This window comes from Lipophrys pholis, assembly GCF_963383615.2.
Source record: "Lipophrys pholis genome assembly, chromosome: 16".
NCBI lineage: Eukaryota > Metazoa > Chordata > Actinopteri > Blenniiformes > Blenniidae > Lipophrys > Lipophrys pholis.
In genome coordinates this window covers 3,240,586-3,265,623 of record NC_137634.1, presented here as the reverse complement: position 1 = coordinate 3,265,623, position 25,038 = coordinate 3,240,586, and the positions used below count along the sequence as shown (strand labels likewise).

The window sequence follows — 25,038 nt, the reverse complement described above, 5'->3', positions numbered from 1 at the left end:
CAAAGTGCGGCATAAAACAATTAAACACTAAAAAGTATGTAGAATAAAAAAGTAAAATATTTTAAAGGGAAATGAGTTCAAACCATAAAAAGACATTCAAAGAAAATAAAAGTTTTGAGGTTTCCTTTGAAAGCATTGGAGGGCAGAGCTTTTAGACAATTTATGAAGGTTTGCCGCCTCGCTGTCAGGGTGGGTTTGCAAAAACATGTAGAATATAACAACTATAGTCAACGTGTCTTTTTAGACATTTTACTGTATTTTGCACCATTAAAATTGGTTTCATGTTGAAATTGTAGTCCTGCAGTGATTATTAGATTTTTTTGATAATACCAACAGTTTTCATCACTTCTACTCTGCGCCACAACGAAGAAAAACTTTAAATTTAACTTTAAAGGTTATTATGACACTAGTTTAGTGGTCCAGCCCACTTAGCCAGCCTGTGGATCGAGACTACATGTGGAGAAAAGAGGAGAGACCTACCTAAAGAGAAAAAGTACCGATCTGGAGTAATTTTATTACTTCGGAGAGAAAGGCTCCACCCAATTAATAGACAAAGCCAAGAATAAGACTGTTACACAATTTCGGCTAATTTGGGGATTAAGTTGTCACTGCCGCTTCACCTTGGTTCCTGGCGACGGTGGAGGTGTCACATCATTTTGACAGTAGTTTGGGTATTACTCAGTATCGTGACTGACACGTACTATTGTGCAGAAAATGACTCCAGCTTGAGGAGTTAACGTGGTTCATCTTTGCACTTTGAATTTAATACTCGGCAACTCCCTCAGCCAGCATGACAGTCAGCTTGGAAATGGAAAAAACTAAACAAATCCACAAAAAAAACCAAAATCATAAATAAACTACTTTTTTCAAATAATTTTTTTAATCACATTTTTTCTGAAAGACTTAATGACTTAATAAGGTTGTAAATTAAGCAGTTTAAAGTTACTCTACCAGAATCCACACAGGAAAAATGAAAAATGTCGGCGCCACTTTTAGTCGTTGATGTTCATCTTTAATACGATGCCAGAACCTTTCTGAAGGAAATTCGTCATTACACCCATACAATTCCAGAATTTACAGCCACAGAAACGCCTGAAGATTCCCAAAGCAAGATCCCGTTTGTTCACTCGATCTCACAAGATCTCAATTCGCACTGAAAAGAAACAATCTACGATCAGTTTCACAACATTTAAGATTCATTCTCGTGGCTTGAAGACGCTTTCTTTGAGAAAGTCTGGATTTTCTTTTAGACTGACTCAGTCAAACGTTGATATTTTCGCTGGAGCTGCCACGAGCCCCATCTTTGATATCCCAGAAACCCTTGCGGAAGGTTTCAGAAGATGCTGATAGTTAGTGACGCTGCAAACTCCGGTTTGTTTAGTTTTAATGTGATCGACTTAGGAAAGCTGCAGGTTGGAAATTTGTGGGAATGAGTGGTGACGGTCTTGTTTTGGTGTGTTTGTTTATTCTCTGTGCAGAAGGGATTTATTTTATGGGAGGTATATTTAAAAGATTTCCTTTCTGGTACTTTACTAACATAGTGTTACACTAGGGGTCAGACTGCTCAAATATTTTAAATTTTTCTCACTATTGACCTTTAACTGAGACCAGAACCTTTCTTTTTTGTTGTTTTTACATTTTTACAGAAGCGTATTGCATTCACATGAAAAAAAAATAATTCACTGTGTTTTTCTGAATTAATGAGATAACGGTTTTCTAAAAAAATTTAAACTCGTTTCTGTTTTTCTGAATTTATGAGATAATTATCTCATAATTATGAGATAAATATAAAAGTAGTTATAAAAAAAATTGGGCTCATGATATATCTCATTAATATGAGATAATTATCTCATAAATTCAGAAAAACAGCCAAATAATTTTTTTCTCATAATTATAAGATAATTGTCATTAATTCAGAAAAACAGAGTCAATTAAAAGTTTTTCCTGTGAATGCAATACACTTTTGTAGATTATTGCAACATAATAATAATTATACCTCCTCAAACAGCTCCAGGCTGTAGGTGTTGTCGTCGTCTCCGAAGTAGACGATGCCAGGCTGGCTGTTGTTCACGCTGAAGGTCTCCCGTAGCCACCGCAGCGCCAGGTTCCTCTGGATGGTGCCCCGGGGTATCCTGGGGTCCCTGACGTCCCCACGCACCTTATAATTCCTGGGCGTCTCCACGTTGAGGTGGGTGTAGTTGAGCCCGGTGTCGTGGAGGAGGCGGCTGACCAGCGGCGTTCTCCTCGGGGAGTCCTCCACCAGCATCCAGTGCAGGTTGGCCACGTGCAGCAGGGTGTTGGCCATGCGGGTCAGCTCCGCCTTCTGCACCGGGCGGCTGTAGGTGGGGGTGACCATGTGAATGGTGGGCAGGACGTCCGACCAGGGCGGCGGCCGGCTGTACACAAACTCGGTGCGCACCACCTCCACGATGTCCCGGTTCTGGAGGGAGCAGGACTCCCTGACGGCGAAGGTGCTTCTGGAGTTGGGGGGACCATCGCGCTGGACGTCTAACCCGGGAAAAAAACTGTTTATCAGGGCCTGTTTGCAAGAGGTTTTTGCATTTTTGTTTCAGAAAATTTGTTTTCATGTTGGGCCAATGTACTGATAAATGCTTCATATTGATTTATATATTCTTTATACTGATACACCCCTCTCAGAAAATGTGAAATCCACGTCTCTGAGCTTTAGATGTTATTCTCGCTCATGTGGAATTGTTGGATTTTATCTATAGAAATGCCTTAAAATCGCTGTGTTGTATATATTTAATGAATTATATATTTTTTTATAATATTTATTTCATTATATAACATTATTTCAACGTTGTTGTTTTTTTTATACATTCATTCAGTAGTGCTTAATACTCAAAATGTTATGTTCTTTTATTTTAATTCCCACACAAAGGAGCCAGTATTCCTATCATTGAGCCATTGCAACTATTTTAGAGTTTTTTCGGTGTCACTGATTTGTGTGAGAGATTATTTTAGGCAGATTAAAGTAGAACTATTATTTTGAATATAATATTGTGAATTCTTCATAAACTTCATTAAGACATGTTGGTCATTACGTCAATATTTCAAATGTATTTAACTCAAGAAATGATCATTAAAAAGTTTGAGATAGCCATCATTTTTATTTTATTAGAATGGTTGTGATAGTAGCAGTGACTAGAAGCCTTTTGTTATAGATTTCAAGCAAACATAGCCTACGGTCACTTTACAACTTCCAAGCTGTAAAAACCATGTGGAGTTTTTGATTCATGTATTATGATTACATGCCACAAAAGTCCTTTATAATTGGTCAACATTTTTCTCTCTCATAATTTTTGGCCGAGGGCCTCATAGTTGCAGCGTACATTCCTTATCTTGCTGAGATAATTCGATAAACCGCATGAAACCGAGCAGACTCTCTTGGATGGGAGATTGCTATCAGGCACCTAACGGGGCACCACTTCCTGTGTGCAACAACATGTGACACTTTTACCTTCAGGTTAGAAAAGGCAGACAAAGATTCACCTCATGAGCCACAAACACAGGCGGCTTTGTTGCACTTGAACAAATACTGTCGGAACAAAATGTTCATTATCTGATGAATCCGCAGCACAGATGCTTCTTTTTGTTTTGTTTACCCTTTCTGGTAGCGAGCAGAGGGGTGACGGTGCTCTGGTGCCAAACAGTGATGAGCAGCGTCCAAGGCAGCACGATCAGAACGATGGCGACGATGTCTCGTCTCTTCGGCATCTCCAGAGTCACGCCAGAGGCGTGTCACTACCTGCCAGCACACACGGAGAGGCATCCATCAAATAGTTAATCATTTAAGTTAAACTTCTAATCACTCGTTTCATGGAGCGCTGCGCGTTCGGTGGTCTAATGCGCTCTCCGCCAGACTTCGTTTACAAGGATCTGCTTTCAGAGTTATATTTAGCCCTTCTGCGGCCTGCCAATGGATGAGCCGCTTCATCTAATGGACCATCACAATACGCCGGTCCCCCGCCGAGCGCGTCGTGGAGCCGCGAGGCGCTCGTAAAAGAGGCATCCCGATAAAGAGTCTGCCGGAGCCGCGGCGCAAACACAATGTAGGCCAGAACAGCGCTCCGAGCGTCTCCGTTCTCATCTCCTCTGAAAGCAGACGAGTGTACAACACAGAACAAATGAAGGAATGGGTTGAAGAAGGCCACAGGGTCAGGCGCAACATCGGAGACGCACATGTTCTCTGTGCGACTTTCACATTGAGCTGAAATCAGTCCAAAAACAAATTCCAAACGATGACGACATTCCAGATAAACTGGATTAATGCAATTTAGCAAATATCAATCAAGACCCCATTTACACGACGATGTCTTCAAGTGAAAATGGAAACTTGCGTCTCATTTTTAGGGTCGGTTATTAGAGCCACTGAAAACACATTGAAAATGGCTCCAAGGAAATCACCTGGAAAAGGTACACCTGTGAGGGTGCAATTCAGCTTTATGTCGACGTAACGTCACTAAACAAAGAGGAAAGATTAAGTTTACAAGATATGACCTCTTTTTGATCATACACTTTATTAAACAATGACTTTCTTCAGACAGAATATGTCTGAGTTTTAATATATCATAAAATCCACAAGCTTAAAAAGTCTGATTTAGGGTTTCACCATGGCAGACTTTGTAAAACTACATACGTTTACAGATGTGCAGATACCTAAAGGAGGAGTTAAGGTGGAGATTCACCTTTAAAAAAACAACCCAGCATGTTGTGATTTCCTGGAGGTTGAACAGTGGGAAGGATGTACCCTGTGGTTGACATACATTATATCGCCTCCTGCTGAACTGTTTCCGTCTTTAAGGGGAATAAAATCTCACAGTGATTGAAGTCACTCCATAAGCACACGGCCGGAAACACATCAGATTAAATATTTAAAATCCAAGTAGAGCAGAGCTGATAACTCTGATCTATTGAGAGTGTAATAACTCGAAATCACAGAATGTACGTGTTTGGTGTCGTATCTGGTGACTTCTTAAGGAATTTAATATAAAAAGACTAGGTTTTGATGATAGCAGCTGTGGATCTATTAAAAAACATTGTTAGTCAGATGGGTTGGTCCTTATATGAAGACCTGCGACTGTCATACCTGTTGCAAGGTTTTCTTAAATTCATGTGTACTCTGATATCATAAATGTTTTTTTCCATTTATAATCAGAACTTCTTGCAAAACATGATATAAAAACACAATGTGAGAAAAAATATATATAAAAGATTTAAATTGGACTGAAATTATAGAAGGAAAAATTGTTTGAGCTTTTTTGGGGGATAAACAATCTTTATACGATATTTCACGTAAAAAAAAAGCACAGTTGCATTTTCGTTTCAAAAACGTGTACAAATAAGCCAGATGTCAGCACACACGCCTCTCTACTGCCCCCTAAACCATCTCCACATGCGTGAGTTGAGGGACAATAACAACAATGTCGTGTCATGACTCCCAGTTCATGTGCGCTTTCACTTGAAATGTTGCGTAAACAGAGCCTGATATTGTGACGTGATCACAGAGTGAATAATAAATGACTTCACGATGGGTCACATCTTAAACAAACATGATGCTGTGGCTCCGTCTTTAATTACAGAGGAGGCGGCGATGAAAACAGAAAGTACTCCAAACAGATCCAGATATTTATTGCTGTGTACTTTAGACCAGGGGAGTCAAACACATTTTATAGTTCAGGGTCCACAGACAGTCTTCAGTTCAGTTTCATCTTCAGGGCCTCTGACTGGTGAAATAATGGCAGAATCAGCTCGGGTCTCAGTGTTGTGTCCACTGCTCCTAAGAAATGTGTTAAAACATCTGTGTCTTTATTGAAATCATCTGCTTGGTGATTTGTCTGACCGGATTGGAGCCTCTTCCCGGTCAGTTTTGGACCCTGGGTTTTATGTTTGATGTCCCTGCTTTATAAACTCTGTTCTTACCTTTGTTTATTGCAAATACTCGCTGCCATCCCACCGGCTGACGCTGCTCTGCTCCGGATGTGTCGAACAAATTCAGCAGAATCTTCTATCCCTGCAGAGAGAGAACAGTCTCGAAACCCAGCTCAGTATATTTCCACAGTTTTTAGGTCATTTGCATTGGACTGATAACGATTGCTGATAATGATGGGCTCCCTCTGGACAAAGTGTGGCAAATGTTTGGCAACATAAAAGCGTGAACTACCATCAAGACATTCATGCTCCGGGGTGTTTGTGCTTGACAGGCTCATTTCAGAGACGGATCAGGAAGAAATACCGCTGGTAACTTTTATCGACATTCACGTCCTCCTCTTCTGCGGTCTTCCGTGATCCACTCCCTTTTGTTTCCCCTCCATTCAGGCCTCCCTCCATGAACCAGCTCCTCTGACGGTTAATCACAAGTCTTTAGACGTAATTAATCCTTGATTAAAAAGGATCAACCTCAGTCTGAGATCAAAGGTCGAGACAGCTAATTACCACATCAGGATGGGATTAATGGGGTCGTGTTCAAGCAGTGTGTCATTCATACAGACAAGCTGATTATCTGCTCGCATTAGGCCAAGAAGCTGTGACTCCGCACCGCCTCCTCTTCATTTTTAAAGTCGTGGTGGAAAACAACCACAGACAAACGATACTGAAGCGTGAGGTGAAAAAAAAACAGGAAGCCAGTGTGACCCGGAATGCTCCCTATATTCCTGAAATAAATTGGAAGTGTACTGAGAAAAATGACTGTCGGCACCGTGCCTGGTCCTTCCTCCACTAACGGGAGCGACCTCGGACGTCAAACATAAAGGCATGGATGGAACGTTTGCAAGCACCAGTCAACCTGGAGTGGATTGACGTCAAACTCGGATAGAAAGCAGACATCATCCTTAAAGTCTTCATTCTGGAATCCAACCAGGGTATTGTTGTTGTGAGGAAAGAGTTTTGACCACTGCAGCACCATGCCGTTTCCTGTAATGCTTAGATCAGAGGTGTCAAAACCATGGGTCTTCTGTTTGCAAAGGTCTATGATCTTAAACTGTTTTTGTCTTTTAATGGTTTTTACCAACCTTGTTGAAGCCTGCTTGTATCTTTTATCTTAATTAGTTCGGTTTCATTGAGATTTTTTTAAAATGTAAAGTGTGTTACACATAAAATATATTAGTATTAGTATTAGTATTAGTATTAGTATTAGTATTAGTATTAGTGTTGTTGTGTTGTGTTGTTATTATCTGATGTTTTATGCTCACATTCTCTGTAAGGTGAGCCTGGGTGACCTGAGTTGTGCCTCCAAATTAAATGTATCATCATCATCATCATCATCATCATCATCATCATCATCATCATCATCATCATCATCATCATTATTAAAACCAAGAGGCTCCAATCTGGTCAAAGCAGGCCAGCAAGTAAATGATAAAAATGTCAAAATAAAACCTTGCTTAATACAACAGCTATTTTTGAGATTTCACTGTATTTTGCACCAAAAAGTTCAATACAAATTTTTTTATGTTTAGATTGTGGTCGTTTTCAGTAGTGATTTTTTGTCCTCCCACATTGAGGATAATCAAATGAAACTACAGTGAATTCCTTGGGTCATTGCCAGGTCAACAACACATGATCATTGCTCAATGATGGGAACCACCTTAACAGGAAGCAGTAACATTTCCATTCCAGGGATTGAAGCAGAACCAGTCAAATGAGTCCAAAGCAACATAAGATAAGATAAGATAAGATAAGATGTCCCTTTATTTATCTCGCATGTGGAGAAATTTGCAGTGGTACAGCAGGATAGTACAGAGAAAGAAGCACACATAGCAGGAACTAAAAAAAAGCAGATAAAAATACAATATAATAGCAACAATATGCACACGGTGCCTATAGGTGTGGACATGTACAGAATATGGGGGTGGATGTATTGCACAAAGAAGCAGGTAAAAATACAATATAATAGAAGAATATGCTTGATTTAGAGCATGAATATTCTTTCCCTGTTTCATACTAAACTAAACTAATACTCAATGTCTGGAGCGCAGAAAAGCACGTGGATCTTTCTCAAAATAATTCAGACTTTAAGAAGGCACTATCCGACTTCATTGTTGGACAAACTCCTGGACACATGCAAAAGGTTGCTCCTGAGGTTATACTGGGAAATCTTGTTGTACTGCAATGCACCATGGGAGTTTGGGTTGTTGGGCATTTAAATGTAGTTATTATAGTTTATAATTTTAGCGCATATAATTATAGCTCATATAATTATAGCGCATTATCCAAAAGTTGTATTTTCCCCTTCGGATTCTCTGGAGACGAAGTCAGCGCATTTTCAAAAAGTTGCATTTTCCCCCCTGGGTTCCATGGAGATGGAGTCAGAGGGTTTTCAAAAAGTTGCGTTTCCCCCCTCTGTTTCCATATAGACAGAGTCAGAGTGTTTTCAAAAAGTTGTGTTTCCCCCCTCCGTTTCCATGGAGACAGTGGAGAGCTAAGTTGCGTTTTCAGTGCCTCCGAGCACCGTTGTCGTGGAAACAGACTCCCAAAACGCAACAAAAGTTTTCCGTTTTCGCGTGAAAACATTGCCGTCTAAACGAGGCCTGATAAAACAACATTTCCACACAAAAACACAAACACAAATATGTAATCAAACAAAGTTGGAGATATTTCCAGTGAAGTTTCTGATAAACACGTGAAGCGGTGATCTCGTCAACACCATGAACGAGTTCAGGACAGACGATGATCTCGCCATAGCGTGTCGCCGAGCAGACATTTCGGTGAAGCAGAGAATCACTGCCGACGTGCAAACAAACCGTTCTGACGGGACTTTTAATCAAACGCCATCAGTCGAGCGAGCTCTCGTGAGCCGGCCCTTGATTGGTTCTTTTTCGACGCCGCTCAGCAGAAGAGTTGAGTCCTTACACATGGCTAAGCACTGAGGGGGGGGGGCGCTATTTGTTAATGACCTCCACGGGGGGTAGATGAGTCAGTATACAAACACGGCAAATCCCATGAATAAACAAGGGGAAGTGGATTTTCACTCACAGTTTCTACAGTATTTTTATGGGGTATTTTTCAAAACTTGGTCAGGTCAAGAATATATTCTTGTTTGATCAGCCACAAAACGCAGCATTGTTTTCCTCAGCTCGGCTGTAAACACACCACTCCTACTGTATTTGAGCACCGAACCAGATCGGCCATTGAAGAAGGGGCCCGGCGAAGCAGCAACCAGCAACGAAAGGAGGAATAATTCTGAGAAATTATACACATCTGACCCCTCTACACTCGCTAGGCATTAACACTGTACTGCAGGAATACTTTCTCATATACTTGGAATATTAGGCGGATCTGGAAACCTTGAAAACATGAATGTCAAACAGATTTAGTGTTTAGATTTCAGTTTTAGTTCACATTCTACAGTTGACTACATCATTTTATATTCTTATTTTTCATGAGTCTAAAGTCTTTCTGTCTCACATCCATCACTCTGTCTATTCCTGCGTTTCAATTGTCAATGACCTTGTTTCATTACGGAGCTGCAGGGAACGATGTTAAGTTTCCCGTATGTGCTCATATCTAATATAATGTATATTTGCAATCCAGTTTGAATTCAGGTTGATTTGGAGCGTCATGTGAGACAGACTGAGTGGAGTGGATGTTTTCCCAATAGAATAAAACAGAGAAAAAGTTGGATTTTAAAAGCGATCATAGCACTTATAAGGTTGTGTGCCGTTATTTTATAAAGAGGAAAGATGGTGTTATGGTTGGAATTCATTCTGGTTTTTGCTGTTTACTACAAGGAGAAACTGTAAAACCTGTAATCTTCGTTCGGTATATTTGCCGTGATTTCCGAGAGTTTGTATAGAGCTGAATGTGTTGGTGTTAAAAAAATATACTAAATACTAAATTACAGTAATTAAAGTGTCAGAGTTCATGTTCGACTGGTCTTTTTTGTGATATTTCTCTGCGTTTGGGCCTTTATTTACACATAAACGCAGCTACGAGTCGCCACAAACGATGATTCCTGAAAACTAAGAGGTGTGATGTTTTTTTCTCTCCAGGATTCTGATTGGCTATCATTGCTTCATGCTTCCCATTACACTGCCCCCTACAGGTTTGGCTGCTCATAGTACCTCTTTTTTTTTGTAAACGTAGAGCGGGAAATATCTGTTTTTGTAAAAACCACAACGTGGCCACATTCACCCGTACCTGGGCTCTTACAAAAACAAATATTTCTTCCTCTACGCTTACAAAAAAAACTGCATTGACACAGAACCACAGTCACACCTGGTTCAGAGCGACTATGAACATGTCAAACCTGTAGGGGGCAGTTTAACGAGATGCATGAAGCCTTGATAGCCAATCAGAATCCTGGAAAAAAACACAATGTCACGAATTGTAACGTAAATCTCCGCCTACCCTCCTTTAGAGTTTTTTTTAGAAATCCTCATTTGTGCAGTCTCGTAGCTGCGTTTATGTGTAAATGCGCGGCACAAACGCAGAGAAATATCACAGTTTTTTCAAATACCTGTACAAACATGTACAAACATGTACAAACATGTACAAACGTGGCCTTACTCTGTCTGTGGTTTCAAGCTCCCAGACTTCCCCTCCTCGTGTCTGATTGCTGTTCCCTGCCCTGACGTCTTTCACCTGGGCCTGAGGGTGTGATTGTCTGCACCTGGTGCCTTCAGTATATAAGGGACTTCTCCTGTTGCTCTGGTTGACGGTTCGTCTGATTTCTGCCTGTCAGTTTCTGTGTTACTGCGTCTGTGTCTCTGCCCTCCTGTACTGCAGCTTTTGTGAACTTCACTGCCACAGGAAGACCTTTGGGATTTTGCACTTTTGGTTTGTTTTTAGAGAAACAAACGAGTTTAGTTCTTGCAATGGTGGCGTCGGGCAACTTTGAGTCCACCTCTCTTAACACCCACGTGACATAAAGGCCCCATTTAAACAGCATCTCATGTGAAAATGCATCGTTTTTGTATTTTCGAGGTTTACAACGGTTAAAAAGTTTGGGAACTGTTGGTCTTATCCAGTGATTCCCAACCTTTTAATGGAGGAAGGCACATTTTTTACCGACTTCCCACCACAGCCTATCTGTATACATGGTTCTGTGTTTATGTTTAATAATGAGAAAAGAAAAATGAAGATTCAGTTGGACTAGAACTATATGTCCCTCTTTGCTGTTGCTCACATCCTGCCAACACGGCATTGCTATAATTGCAGGATTTAAATCAGGTTTAACCTTTTAGATCACCTGCAGGTGGCTGGTAGAATTTTAAAGTTACAAAATAATCAGTATGTCCACCAGCTATTTCTATTTTCTTGAAGAAATGAAAACAGATTGTTCGTGCCACTGAGGGCATTCAATCATTTGACCCACATTTTGTAAGAACTGTTGTCGTATGTCAAGTTATTACAAAATGCGTCAGATTGCACCGTCAGTAAATAAATTGGGTGAAAATGTAATACATGATTACATAATTGCACCGTTAAATAGTGCTGCGCTACAAGGTGTAATAACAGACTGTGTCAGTCATGATGGACCTGGTCTGGATCGCAGAGGAGGGACTGGAGGGAGGACGCTGAGCGATGCGGCCGGCACTCACTCTGCACTTAAAAAGATCGAAAGTGCCTCGCCAAGCGTCTTTTAAAATGTATGACACAGCCTGCGAAACCTATAAATAGTTCTCTCTTGGTATCAGACCCCTCAGCGACATAAATCCCGTCTCAGTCGGGGAATCCATACTAATGTTGTTTGTGTTAATGACAGTCAAATGGCCGGGGGGCCGGGCGATGAAATCCGTGAAGCACAAACTGGGCTGGAAACGATACGGGATTCAGATTAGCAGCATCGCTGACGATACTTTTCCACGTGTTTGATATCCAACTCAAAATGTGTCCAGAGTCCGACTCCTCGTGGCAAAGCTCATCCTTTTTAGAAAGATGAAAAATAGCTTGGTGGTCGAAATCAGAGATGATTAAGTCAGAATCATTCATCTCAATAGTTATGATCCACAGAGTGTGTGTGTGTGTGTGTGTGTGTGCGCATGACAGACTGCTGCAGGTAATCTGATGCATTACTTTCTCTGCTTTTTTTCTTACGTTTGCACTCATCCCTTTCAACTGGTTTGAAGTGTAGAAGTTGAGCCGGGCGCCTTGATCTGCGGACGGTTCGGAATTCTAATACTGAGCTGCTCGGGGATTTTAAGGATGAGGCTTTCTCTGAAGAGTTTCACACCTCAGTACCTTTTCCGTCTCATGCCTCCCTGCTCACGCTGCAGAGGAAACTTTGAGTTTTGTTGCGTTTCGTATCTTCCCAGTGAGGGGAAGGTTCCAAAATCACGTTATCAAATAATTACCGACACACGAAATTAAATTTTTGAGTCAATAATTCTCATAAATTAGAAAGACGTGTGATAGAGGGATACTCACAGAGATGAATGAAGATCCACAGATATACGGCTTTAATGAAGCGACGGATCCCTCAGGTTCTCTTCCTCTGTGTTTGACGCTCTTGGGTCGGGGTGACAACTGGCGGATTGGGTTCACAGCGTCCGGTGGGTGCCATCCAATCCTCGGGTAGGGTCGCGTCCTCAGTGCCAGCCCCTGTGGAGACAGAGGAGGTCATCCCCCTGGAAGAATGCCGCTTCTCATTGCAAAGACAAAGGCTGGGATTGTCGAAGCTGATGGCAGAGGGACGGGGCAGCGGGGCGGCCGGAGGACCCCGGACAATAGAATAAATCACATAAAAAATGTCACGGCCCTGCAAGTGGAATCCTTCCTTTGAGGATGAAGCCGGATTTGAAAAATCGAGAGCGCCATGCATAACACGGGGGTTGTTTATCTAAAGCATAAACAGTTGGTCACATGGCCCACCAGGCAGCCAGTGAGGGCATTTCTATTCATTTTGCTTTCGTTTCCTGACAGGCGTATGAAAGGGGAGCACTTTGAATGGACTCCTGTGCTTGAAAAGTCTCATAGAAGGACGGGGTAAAAATATGCCTCTAATCTAAGGGCGTCTGCAGATGGAGAGGAGGCAGGTTGAAAGACGGCGCAGGATTCCGATGGAAGAAATCGGGTCGCGTGAATGATTAGAGCTGCTTCCAGAAACTGCTTGACACTTCAAGTAAATTTAGTTTAAAAGGCTGCAAAATGGTTCATTCCAGTGGTATTGTTAAGTATTGCCATGAAAAAAAACTAAACATTTAATGCCTTCATGCTGTGAGACGTGTACTTGCAAATAACTAATGCACTTAAATGTATATTTGCAATACAATTGTGCATTTCTAATATATTCTGGTTTCTCCTTATTGATACGTCCTTTACAGCAACACCATCCAGATGCCATTTCTCATACACAAGTCAGAATACACACACAACTCTTCACACACTACTACAGTAGCTCCATTCAGCCGGTTCCTCGTAGTTTGTGCTGCACAAAGCGTGGTACTGTTAGACAATCCTCATCTCACAGTTCTGATAGCATCAAACATGAGGCCCAATGTTTGTGGTTTTCCTCACTAAACTGGAAAAATTAGATGAAGAAAACAGAATCTTTCACGTTTCTGACAGGATACAGGAACATCACAAACAGTAGTGTTGTACTACGAACAATAACAGTCATACAGGAAAGCTGTTTATGTGCATTGCTTACTTTAAAATCTGACCACACATTGTAAAGCTGTAATTGTGGGAGGAGTCAAAGGGAGGGTCGACCTTGATTGGGATTGGCTAAACCCCCAATGACACTATATAGGGTTTGATTTCTGATTGGCTGGTTGGAGCAACACACTTTTTAAAAACTGACACAAGCGAAGGAGAGAGAGGACAGACTGTCTTCACTTCTGGGGCGTCATTCCTGGTATGGGGATGATTAGTACTGATGGAAAACCTTTAGAGAGTGAATTTTTCCTGGTTAGTTTTGGTCCACAGGCTTATTTCCATTATGTATGCTCAGCGCCACAACGAAGAAACACTTTAACTTTAAAGGTTGCAAATTGGGTTTTTATGAAATGTGTTTGTCACATGTCAGTGAAAAGCTTCATCTGCCATTAATTCATTCATGTAATGACCAAGATATTAGCTGTTCTGAAAAACGTGCATGCGAACAGCCTCACTGTAAAAAGAAATATTCTATCACTGCACTCAAGTTGACGCCTTTTGATGTAAGCGGCATATCCGGAGGGGATCATCTGTCATTAAATCGACTTTAAATCCATCATATTCAACAGACTGTGAGCCCTCGCCGCGTTAACCTGAATAAAAGTGAAGCCTTATCCTTATTTAGGCCACCTGTTATGAAAGAATCTAACTTCTTGCTTTGATAATGTCTCCCCGAGGTGAGAAATGCCACTCAGAGTTTGACAGATGGGCGATTAATGAAACGCTGGAGCAATTTCAAAGGTGCCACAGAAAGACGAAGGTGTAGGTGTGCTATTAAAATGCAAATCATTAGTCTCACATTCAATTAAGGGTTTCTCACCACCGCTGCAGCAATGTTGATATGTGTGTGATGAAAACACTGCGAAGCGGAGCCCCTGTAATTTCCACTGTGGTATTGTGGGTCCTGTGGAAATGATCTGGGTGATAATTAGAGGCTTTTGACTGCGGCAGCTCTGCAAGTGTCACTTCTCTTGGCTGCTTTGTGTTTTGTAGCCTCACATCGACGTTTACATGCTTGATGGTTGAAGGATCGAGGGGTGTTCTAACGGGTTCTCACAGTGTTCCTTTGATTTGTTCATTTTCGTCTTTTTTGATCAGAAGACTGAGAATAAAATCTTGGTGCTCTGCGGCATCTGGCAGTATCCTAACAGCATCACTGCTGATGAGCCGTCTGCTCTGGTAGATACTGAGGATATTTGGGTTTATATCTTTTTCACAGCACTATTGTTTGCAGTAGTGGGGTCGGATTTTCTTTCAATGCATGTTTCTGCAGAAGAAGGAGTTTATGAATAATATAAATGCTCATTAAACATATTAGACTGGTCAAGAAAAAAAAAGTTAAAGGTAATCTTTTGTTCTCCTCGGCGACGTTTACAATTTAAATCCGTCTATCAAACATTCATGGAAACCTGCGTCGTGAACAGTAAATGTATAGGAGTGTCCATCTTGAAGGAATGCCTTCATTCTTTTTTCAGAATAATTTTTTGGAAGACACTCATCTCCAGTAAAGGCAGCTGATTTGAATTACACTAATTTAAACGTAAAATTTGTCACCTTTAGCTTGCAGGTGAAGGTAACAGGAAAGGCTTTTTATTGTGCAACAAAATAAAAATCATATAAAAAAAATCTTTAATTTCAGACGCAGAAAAACTGAAGAGCCCCATGTGGCTCCAGAGCAGATCTCTGGTTTAAGGCCCCCGTTTACTCAACGGTTATACAGGCTCACCTGAGCTTGAACCAACAGTCAGATTGATGATGTGCAAACAAACCAAACAAAGAAAAGAAAACACTACAATCCTATAAATCCATTACGAGAGGCAGATTTTTCTGTATGAAACTAAGCATGTCTTCCTTTTCTCAATCTCTACGATTTACACATCATGCCAATATTTTCTTTGGGCTAATTTTGACTTCAGGATATTTCTATGCGGCTTCCAACTGAGCTTTTCATTAAAAGCAATTCCTAAAAATGTTTTTTACATGCACTTGTTCGATTTGTTTACCATTACGAGAAAGGTAAACAAAGAGGAAACAAAGCCAAATGATGCCATACTAAATATATATATGAAAAATATATGAAACATCAATCAAAAATAACAACATGTAAAAGTACATTGCACAGGATTTATTTCCTCAAAATTATTCTGAAAGCTCATTGATGGACGAGTCGTCGTACAATCAGTCTGACTTCGCCTGATGTTAAACTCTCTTCCATTGTCACCTCTTCACACGCTGCAGACGATTACCTGGTATTCCCAGCATGTCCTCATTTGTCAAGAGGAAACTCTGCAGTGTTAATTTGTTATCCGCAGTCATTTTGTACACAGCGGTGACGGGAGCGTCTCCAACTACTGAGGTCAAATCCGTACGGGGAAATCAAATGTCTGATTTATGGATAAAATTAACAAAAACAAAGACGGGTCACATTGTGCATCAAAAGTTAACTGCAGCACGGAATACTTGAGAAATTCATCTTCTTCTGGATATAAAACAATGAAAGAACCAGTGCAGCGAGTGAAGGTTAAATTATTTAAAGTGTGGGTTTGTGTGATTGCAGCTTTGTACGGTGAAGATGTTTACAAGTACAGACAGTGTGAAGTCTAACATTTCAGGAATGGTGTTAATGAGAAGCGGATCGCACTGTGCCAGCTCCGCTTTTCACGGCTCAGACAGTGAAAATGTTCCCACTTTCAGCACAGTTTGCATTTTCACCGGCTCCTCTCGTCGGTTTGATTACAAAAAACACCTCCACAGACATATATGGCAAACAGCAGCTGTTGAAACATTGCTTCTTATCTTTCTCATCGCTTAGAAAAACAACTTTTTAAAACAGTAATATATTAGTGACAACATATTTTTGGAACATCTTTTTATTTCATTTTCATATAACACTGTTTAAAAGTGATTAAATCTGTATTTAAATAAATTTTGGGCGTCTTTTTTCTTTCGCGTTTTCTTGAACACGTCCAAAATTGGGACGTTGGGAAAAATTGTGTACAGATGGATGTATAAGGATCTAAAAACATCCATATGAAACCAGCTGCGCCAGATTTAAGTGTATAAACTAGTAGTAAGAGTGTGGATCATTTATTTTAAAAGGAGGAATAAGAAAGTACCTCCTGATCAGAGTTCCGTGACTCCAACGACCACAATCTGGTAGTCTACCGTACTTTCCAGACTACGTCGTAGTTACGTGATGCACCTGAACGCACCACCAGGCATGAAGCTCATTGACCCGTAGAAATCCATAAATGAGCTGCGTCAGTTTTTAAGCCGCAGCGCTCAATGCATGTGAAAAAAGAAGCAGCTTATAGTCTGGAAATTACAGTACAGTTTAGTAATATACTAAGGCAGCCTGCTTGTGCCAAAGTAACAGTAATCTAATTACAGTGACGCGTTACTTTAACTTTTACAGTGACTGTCAACTATAAAACTACCAAGTCCCAGGAGAATATGGACTGGGAGTCACGACACTCGTGTTTTTGGGTCTGATTACACGACAACGGTTTTGCATTTTCACTTAAAAAACGGGGTCTCCTACTGAGAGTTACGGGGGCTGAAGATGATCACAGTTGGGAAAAGGCAGAATCTATCCTGACCGAGTTACCAGGACAAACACAGAGTGACACAGACCCCCAGGCAGTCCATCTACACGGGCTATTTTCATTTTCCTTCCAGCCATTGGTTAAAGCTTCGTCGGGACTTCGGATTCCTTCACAGAACTGTGAGGAGTCATGATGCTCCGTCCCACCGTGCAGACACATTAACAAGAATGCCGCTTTTGGCAGGCGTCAGCTGTTAGAAAATATACTGTGCCTCCTTTCCCACGTGCAACTGGAAACTGATAAACACAAGAAGCCAAAAGATTTTACAGAAATGCTCCAAATCCATTTGGCAAGCAGAACCTCGGAGGCTCCAAACACTCCAGGCTTCAATCCAAGCAAATCTTTCTTACATGTCAATTTTATTTAATGCCAAAATGCCACTGAGCAAACTAATGAGCATCAAAAATAGTAACCAAACTTACCGAGCTTGCAAATTAACACAGAAATGAAATGACAATGTGTGATGTCTTTAAATAATTTATAACGAGGCACCTTTGACATCCAGTCTCAAACCGTTTTGAGTTTTAAGATGAGATCGCAGAAAGAAAGTGAGCAGACTTGATGTGCTGTCCTGGAAAAAAAAAAAAAAACCTTCACAGTGAGCAGGTGAGGGGTAGAAACAAGGTGCCCCGCTTTACTTCATGCATGAGGAAGCTCATCTCATGACAGTCGAAGCTTCATCCATCTGCAAAGTCATTCAATCATCACATTCTGATTGCCTAGTGATCTGAATCTGAATTGCATGTTTTCTCTGGGTACTCTGGTCTCCTCCCACAGTCTAAAAACTACACATGATAGTATAAATAGTGACTTTAAGTTGTCAATATGTGTGACTGTGACGTAGTGATATGACTCGCGGTCCGTATTCTAGTTTTATGGTCCATATCGGTAGATTTTGTTCATGGCGTGTCGTTCTCTGCACACATGTATGTGTGGTTTCAGTACAAAAACAAGCGACAGCGCCCTCCCGTGGCCCGGCATACCAACTGCACTGCGGCAGCGGACACACTGACAACGGTGTACACACGCACCATTTTTTTTAAATCACATCAGGTGTTGTCACATGAAACGTTGTTGTGTAAACGGGGCCTACGTCTTTCCTTCACTGGCCTGTAATCTAATTACATCTTGTTCTCTGTGTTTGAGAGTAATTTGATCGAGCCGTTCTTTCAGCTAATTTTCTTACCGTTTTGCATATAACAATTTGTTGAGCTCATGTTTGTGTTCTCATTTTGCACCCTCGGGGTAATCAGCGTTCATCAAAATTCATGTCTTATCACCATGTCCTTTCGCTAAATTACAGCCACAATCAAGCGATCATTACGTCGGGATGCTTACATGACCATGACGTGAGTGTACGATAGAATTCAGACGTGTAGCTGGGGGCGGGCAACAATCAGCTCCGTCAAAAAATCACAGTGTGTACACGAAGTGTAATATTCTGCTGGGCATGTAATTAGCCTAATCCAATTATTCTCGTGATCAAAGTGAGAAACAACAAGTCGGTGTGAGAAGTCGCAGCTAATGATGTTCGCCTGGAAGTCACATCAGAATATTTCTCAAATCAAATGCAACCGAGGTGCGAAACGTCCGTCAACAAAAGAGACGTTATCTTCTGGTTTTCTTAGCGTTGCTTCGATCGGCGAAGTTTAAAACACCAGAATACAGAAAGCACTAAAGAAAAATGTATATATTCATGCGTCTGCAGCCTTCTTATTAAATCGGAATAAATTAGCATTCGGTAACATTTCGCTGATTGGAAACACTGCGTCCCACCCTACCCCCGCAGAGGCCGTTTTAACTTCCAATAGGAGTAAATATAGAGCAACGCTCCATAAACAATCAGCACAAACAATCAGGAAGGAAGCGTATGCATGACCTTGACTCAATTATAACACACCCAGCACATTCCCTCCTATACTGCAGCACTCTATGCTCTGACACACACACACACACACACACACACATACATTAGCTTGTTTACTAAGTCTCTCAGATTGTTTTTCCCGGGGGGGAGCAGAGAAACTTTTAAAGTAGTGCAGTGAGTTTTAAGTAGTGCAATCTTAATCAAAATGGGAACATTTAGATGAGAACGCACACACACACACACACACACACACACACACACACACACACACACACACACACACACACACACACACACACACACACACACACACACACACACACACACACACACACACACACACACACACACACACGTGCACGCAGCCCTCCTCTGCAGTTTGAGGCTGAGGGAGGGTCTTTGTTCGACTCTCTCCGTCCGCCATCAGCTTCTCGCTGTCGTTTCAGCACAATCGTGAAATATGAAAAACATTCCTTCGAGTCCAGTTTACAGTCTCATCTGATTGGGAAACACTGTTCAACAGTTTATATTGTGCAGTGGGCTATAATCTGAAGATCTGAAATGTTTGCTCGACTCATGACTGACATTTTGGAAGTAATAAGACAATCATACTCCTATTAGAAGCGATGCAACATTTTATTTTGTAATATTTCCTCTGATGCTACAAAATGTGTCATACGACACACAGCAAGTTATTTAAGATTTAAGATTTAAGAAGCTTTATTGTCATTGTGCAAGTACAACGAAATTCCGTCTGTTGCATCACTAATAGCAGCAGCAGCATGTCACATTCACATTTAAATAAAAAAAAAAAAAAAGTCTTTGGTAAGGTGCGGTATTGAAGTTCTTTGGGGGGGGGTCATGATCCCTGCAGCAGTCTCTTCACAGCCATGGGGAAGAAGCTATTCTTCAGTCTGTTGGTGCGAGCTCTCATGACTCTGAGTCTTCCAGAGGGGAGGGTGGAGAACAGAATGTGTCCTGGATGGGCGGGGTCATTTCGGATCTTTGTGGCCCGTCGGAGGAGTTATTCCCAGTGTGTATGTGATCTAAATTATAGACTAATAAACAGAGTAGCACGGCTGCACTAATAAAACTAAATACATTGAGATAATCCTGGCTCAATACCAGCCCAGAACAATAAAAGAATTGCTCACATTGCTAAAACAATTAAATAAAAATAGATAATGCTGGTTTATTTAAAGCTCCTTCAGGTTTCTGCTATTATGAGATCATCACACACACACGCATGTTTATCACCTTCCCAGCCTACATCCACTTTGACTGATCTGAGCCTTTGTATTTGACTCACCATCACAATAAATCTTAATACAGATAAGCAGAGACAAAAACAACAAATGTCACACATCAAACAGAACCTCCATCGTTGTTCTTTACGTTTCAACTAATTAAAAACACAAGATTCAATTTGTCAATGAGCCATGTGGCCATTGATGTTATTTCTTATATTTCTTTAAAGGGGTCCTCTTATTATCCAGCTTTTCAAAACTTCATCTTGGTCTCATTGGTCCAAAACGTTGGATTCAAAGTATATTGCTTCTCTTTGATTTTCCTCCATTTCAATATTGGATCATAGTTGCTGCATTCAGAATCTGCTGTGTCTGTGTGAGCTGGACTGGCTCCGCCCACACCTGGGATAGTCAAAGATAGGTTAGAAAGTGAATTTTGCTTAATATGACCCCTGTAACAAATGACCTATACAAGGCTGCTCTGATATACTAAAGTACATACACTACAAGTTGATGCTTGAGTTTTATGTTAAGTTTATATTCGTGACATTTTTTTGTATTTTATCTGAGACTAGGGGTGTCAAACATAAGACCCGTGGGTCAAAACCAGCCCACGAAGTGACCAACCAGGACTGAAAGTGAAATGAGATGTAAATTAACATCCAGCAGAAAGAGCGTCATGTTGAGTTTTTCTACCTAAACTGTGATTTCTTTGTTCGCACAAAGGTCCTAAATCTGTGCATCTTCATCAACAAAGACGACAGTTGCTGAGGAGGTTTGAGAGTCGATTGTGCTCGGATAAATGCATGCAGACCTTGTGAACTGAGCCGGTGGCCGACGGCAAGGCCCTTATGTTGTTCCTATGTTTTATTATGATGTGTGAACATTATGTGGTGTAAAACGTGTTGCAACGGCTTTGATTCCATCGTCAGCCAGCTCACGTAGAGCCAGGCAACATGTGCCAAGTATTGTGTTTATAACACCGCAGCATCGCACATTTCTGTACAATCGTTTCCTCGGACAAATCTGTGTAATGATTGAAAATATTACTAGAAATGATCTCAATCTGTTTTGCATAAGGCACACAAACATGGTTGTATTGAATCTGATAAATGCGGAAAAAAATATACAGTAAAATAAGACCGAGGAATATTTGGTAACTGATTTGTATTGTGGTGAGAGACATTTCCTCAAGACTTTTGTTTGTGTACTCTAATATAAGATACTTTATGTTTTTCAACTCAAATTTTGACTTTCTGACGGAACATTTCTGAGACACCTTCTTTTATTTTTGGCCAAGTTTAAAGTGCTTTTCTGAAATGCTGCAATATGTCTGATAACTTCCCCCATCAGTACGTCCAACCATGACGAACGCAAACCTATTCCAGCAGGTTGTTCTCGTAAGCGGAGTTCACTCATACGGGCCGTTTCTATTCACAGCGTCGGTCACAGACACACATTTACACAAACAAATAACAATGGAGGCCATGCAAGAGGCTCAGTTCATCCATTGTTTCAAAGACACTTGGACATATGGACAGACGGTGCGATTGAACCTAGAAACATCGGATTTGTAAGGTGACAGTTAAACTATGACTCATTAGCCATCAAGGGGCTAAAACCGCTTGGCCTAGAATCTACATAAAAAAATACAGACTGCAGTTACTGAAACCTCAATCCCAATTCCGAATCACCGCATGAATCCGTAACGCTCAGACTGAGGTAGAGTTTTGTCACCTTGGTAAGTGGAGCGAGGTACATAAATGCTCAAGTTTGTGTTCTGCTATTGCTATTGTGTTCTCACAAACAATTCATGTGGTAATTTCAAGAAGCATTTGAGAGGTTTTCTTTGTGAATTTAGTGAAAATATTAGCCTGCAAAAACTTAAGATATTCGTTTATATTGACATTTGTGCTTATGACTTTATAGTTATTTGAATTTTTTGGTGTTTAAATGGATGTCAAATAAAAACGACTGCACCCATCATTCAGACTCTCTGCTAAATAAGGCTTTAAGCACAAACTCTTTTCTTCTATTCTTCTGTTTGCATGAGATGTAACTCCTGGTGTCATTCTGCGTAACTCACCTGCAAAACACATAGAAAATTGAAAGCGTGTTCTCTTCCTGTGTGCATGCACTTCATGCAGGATCTCAGTCATTCAAGCCCGATGAGTCTAAACACTGGAGGTCTGCAGACGCATCACATTCTCACTGACCTCTGAAGAAACTTTGCAGTGTCATTTGAGCAAAGGTCAATTTTCTTTAATCTTTAAAACTTCTGTCCCACTCGTGGAGTAAATAAAAGCTGGCAAATCTTGGAAATAAGCATCTTCACAATGCCAACATGGTTTTGGTTTTCCCTTTGCATCCGTCATAATAACTGCGCCCCTATAGGTCATAAATCTACATCTTCAGTAGTTAAAGCCGGTCCCTACTGCCTCATATCTCATGTTAATATAGCGAGGTGACTCTCACTTTGGCTGACAGCGTCCGAATCCACCGACGAGACGACCACTTTATTTCTCCTTGATGGGCGACCCATAAATATCTCCCGTTGTGAGCACTGATGGCAGCAGTTCTGTCATCCACACATCCCTCACAGTACATCTGACGTTAGAAAAGCACAGTTCAGCGGGGACTTCAGAGGAGTCAGCATCCTGCTCTGTGTATTGATCAGCTCATGCAGCATTCCCTCCATTTCAAGTGAGAATCTGCCTCTGATCTGAACCAGCTTTCAACAGTCTGGCGAGAAAGGTGCATCGACAGTGCAGAGGAGAACAAGCCCGCGATTCAGAATCAGTGTTAAAATCCTATATATATGTAGTGGTGGACATTCCTATTATTCCTCGCATAACAACAGTGGTAAAGTGAAATCCATGCTGTGGATTTAAGCCATCCATGAGGAGCAATGGGCAGACACTGAGCAGCATCCAGGATAGAGAGCTGTGCTCGGGAAGCCAACCTTCTGCACACAAACCCATCTCTTCCTCAAACAAGACATCCCTCCATTGGATTTGTGAAACGAATACTCTCGCAATAATACAAATAGACATATGGTGAGAACTCCTGAAATTTTATTTCTGAGCATAAAGAAATGGAAATGTCATGTTAAACAAGTACAAAACAAACGCAGGATTTCACTTCAGAGTGAGGAAAAGAAACCGGCACCACAGTTCATTCCACATCCTCTGTCAACTCTCTGGAGTCTCAGTTACTGTGAAAAGATTTCTGGCAATGTTTTTACAAACACTGCGAAAAAATGGTCACAACTCACATTTATCACAGAAATCCACTATTCTTAATGTCCAAAACATTAAAATTCACTGATCTGGTTCATTTTCAAACAGCCCAAATCATGTACATAGAATAGAATAGAATAGAATAGAATAGAATAGAATAGAATAGAAATGTTTTATTTATCCCAGAGGAAAATTCTTTGTTAAACGTGATGGGGGCATATGAATTAAGTGGGGAATACATTTTAAACATCCATGCGCCTGTCTTTTAAACAAGTGGTATTGGTGCGTCTCTACTTTACACCTTAGTTCAAATATCTGTCAGCATACATGTGGAAATGAAACACTACCGATGTCAACACTGATATGAAAGTCACTCAGGCTCTGTCCACACGATCCAAAACAATATTTTCTCTCCCCGTCATTCAAAAAAACATTTTTTTTCGCTAACACGTCAGTATGAACACAGCTCAACACAATGCCTGAGGGCATTGTAGTACATATGCCAGGCCTTAAGGGGCACTGTGACTCACCAAAGCATGCAGAAGCACATAGAATGGTGTCATCATCGCTTACCACAAATGTGCGTGTTTGACCACCCCTCAAAGCCGAGTCAGCGTTTTAGAATTTCCTAAAATTTTCCTAAAATGCCGCACCGTGTGGATGATCCCCCCAAAAACAATACGTTTACGTGAAACTGCATTCTCGTGTGGACCTCAGAGTTTGGATTTTCCTTTAACATGGAGCACAAACATAAACTTTAACATGACATCAAGTGGAGGTCATTTGATTTCACCCACATTCTCAGTAAACATTTCCTTGGATATTTGAAAGATAACATCATGTAAAACACCTTCGAGTCACACAGTCAAGTTGGAAATGTGTCGCCCCAGGTCAGAATGACAGAACCCAGCGAAGCCCTGCAGAGGATTAAACTTTGCAAGCCGAAGCAGTGATTGAGCCGAGCTGGAAACCCCGCTGAGAGTTACCTACACACATGCAGATGTGACAAGGCAAAGCTGCAAATTGCACTTTGGGATCTCACGAGGTTCCTTAATTGAACAATGACAATAGATTCACATAATGATGCCGTTAGGGAGGAGCTTTCAACTCCACTAATGTCAGTATGACGGGATTTCTCAGTGCAGTAAAATACGAATTTACTCTCTCTTGATATCATAAAAAGGCCCAATAAAATATTTACAATTCAGCCTGGACCTTCCATGAAAGGACAGAGAATTCGTTAGATTAGAATAGTTGTGCACGTAGATTGCTTTCACCAGTTGAAATCATCCCCATATGCATATTTTTACACACAGGCTGATTTTATCACCAATTCTCCCTCCACCATTATTAGAGAATAAACGTCCTCCTATTGTTAATTAAACTTAAGCCACAACTTCATATTAAGAAATCTTGAATGTTTGTAAGTCGAAGTTAACTGACTGAGTGACTGATTGAACCAG

At 41.0% G+C, this 25,038-nt stretch overlaps 1 protein-coding gene across 2 annotated transcripts in view; it reads right to left on the bottom strand.

Annotated features, from left to right (window-relative positions):
• LOC308121298 (galactosylgalactosylxylosylprotein 3-beta-glucuronosyltransferase 1-like) overlaps positions 1 to 25,038 on the bottom strand; it is a 30,982-nt gene that overhangs the window by 4,714 nt on the left and 1,230 nt on the right. The window contains exons 2-5 of one of the 2 annotated variants that reach the window (XM_080482473.1): positions 12,388 to 12,561; positions 5,944 to 6,034; positions 3,627 to 3,769; positions 1,997 to 2,508 (exon numbers count right to left, since the gene is read on the bottom strand). In XM_080482473.1, coding sequence (XP_080338599.1) covers positions 1,997 to 2,508; positions 3,627 to 3,738 — 624 coding nt within the window. In that variant the 5' untranslated portion in view covers positions 3,739 to 3,769; positions 5,944 to 6,034; positions 12,388 to 12,561. Of the gene's footprint in view, positions 1 to 1,996; positions 2,509 to 3,626; positions 3,770 to 5,943; positions 6,035 to 12,387; positions 12,562 to 25,038 lie in introns of those variants that run through there. The other variant, XM_080482474.1, reaches the window with a different exon arrangement.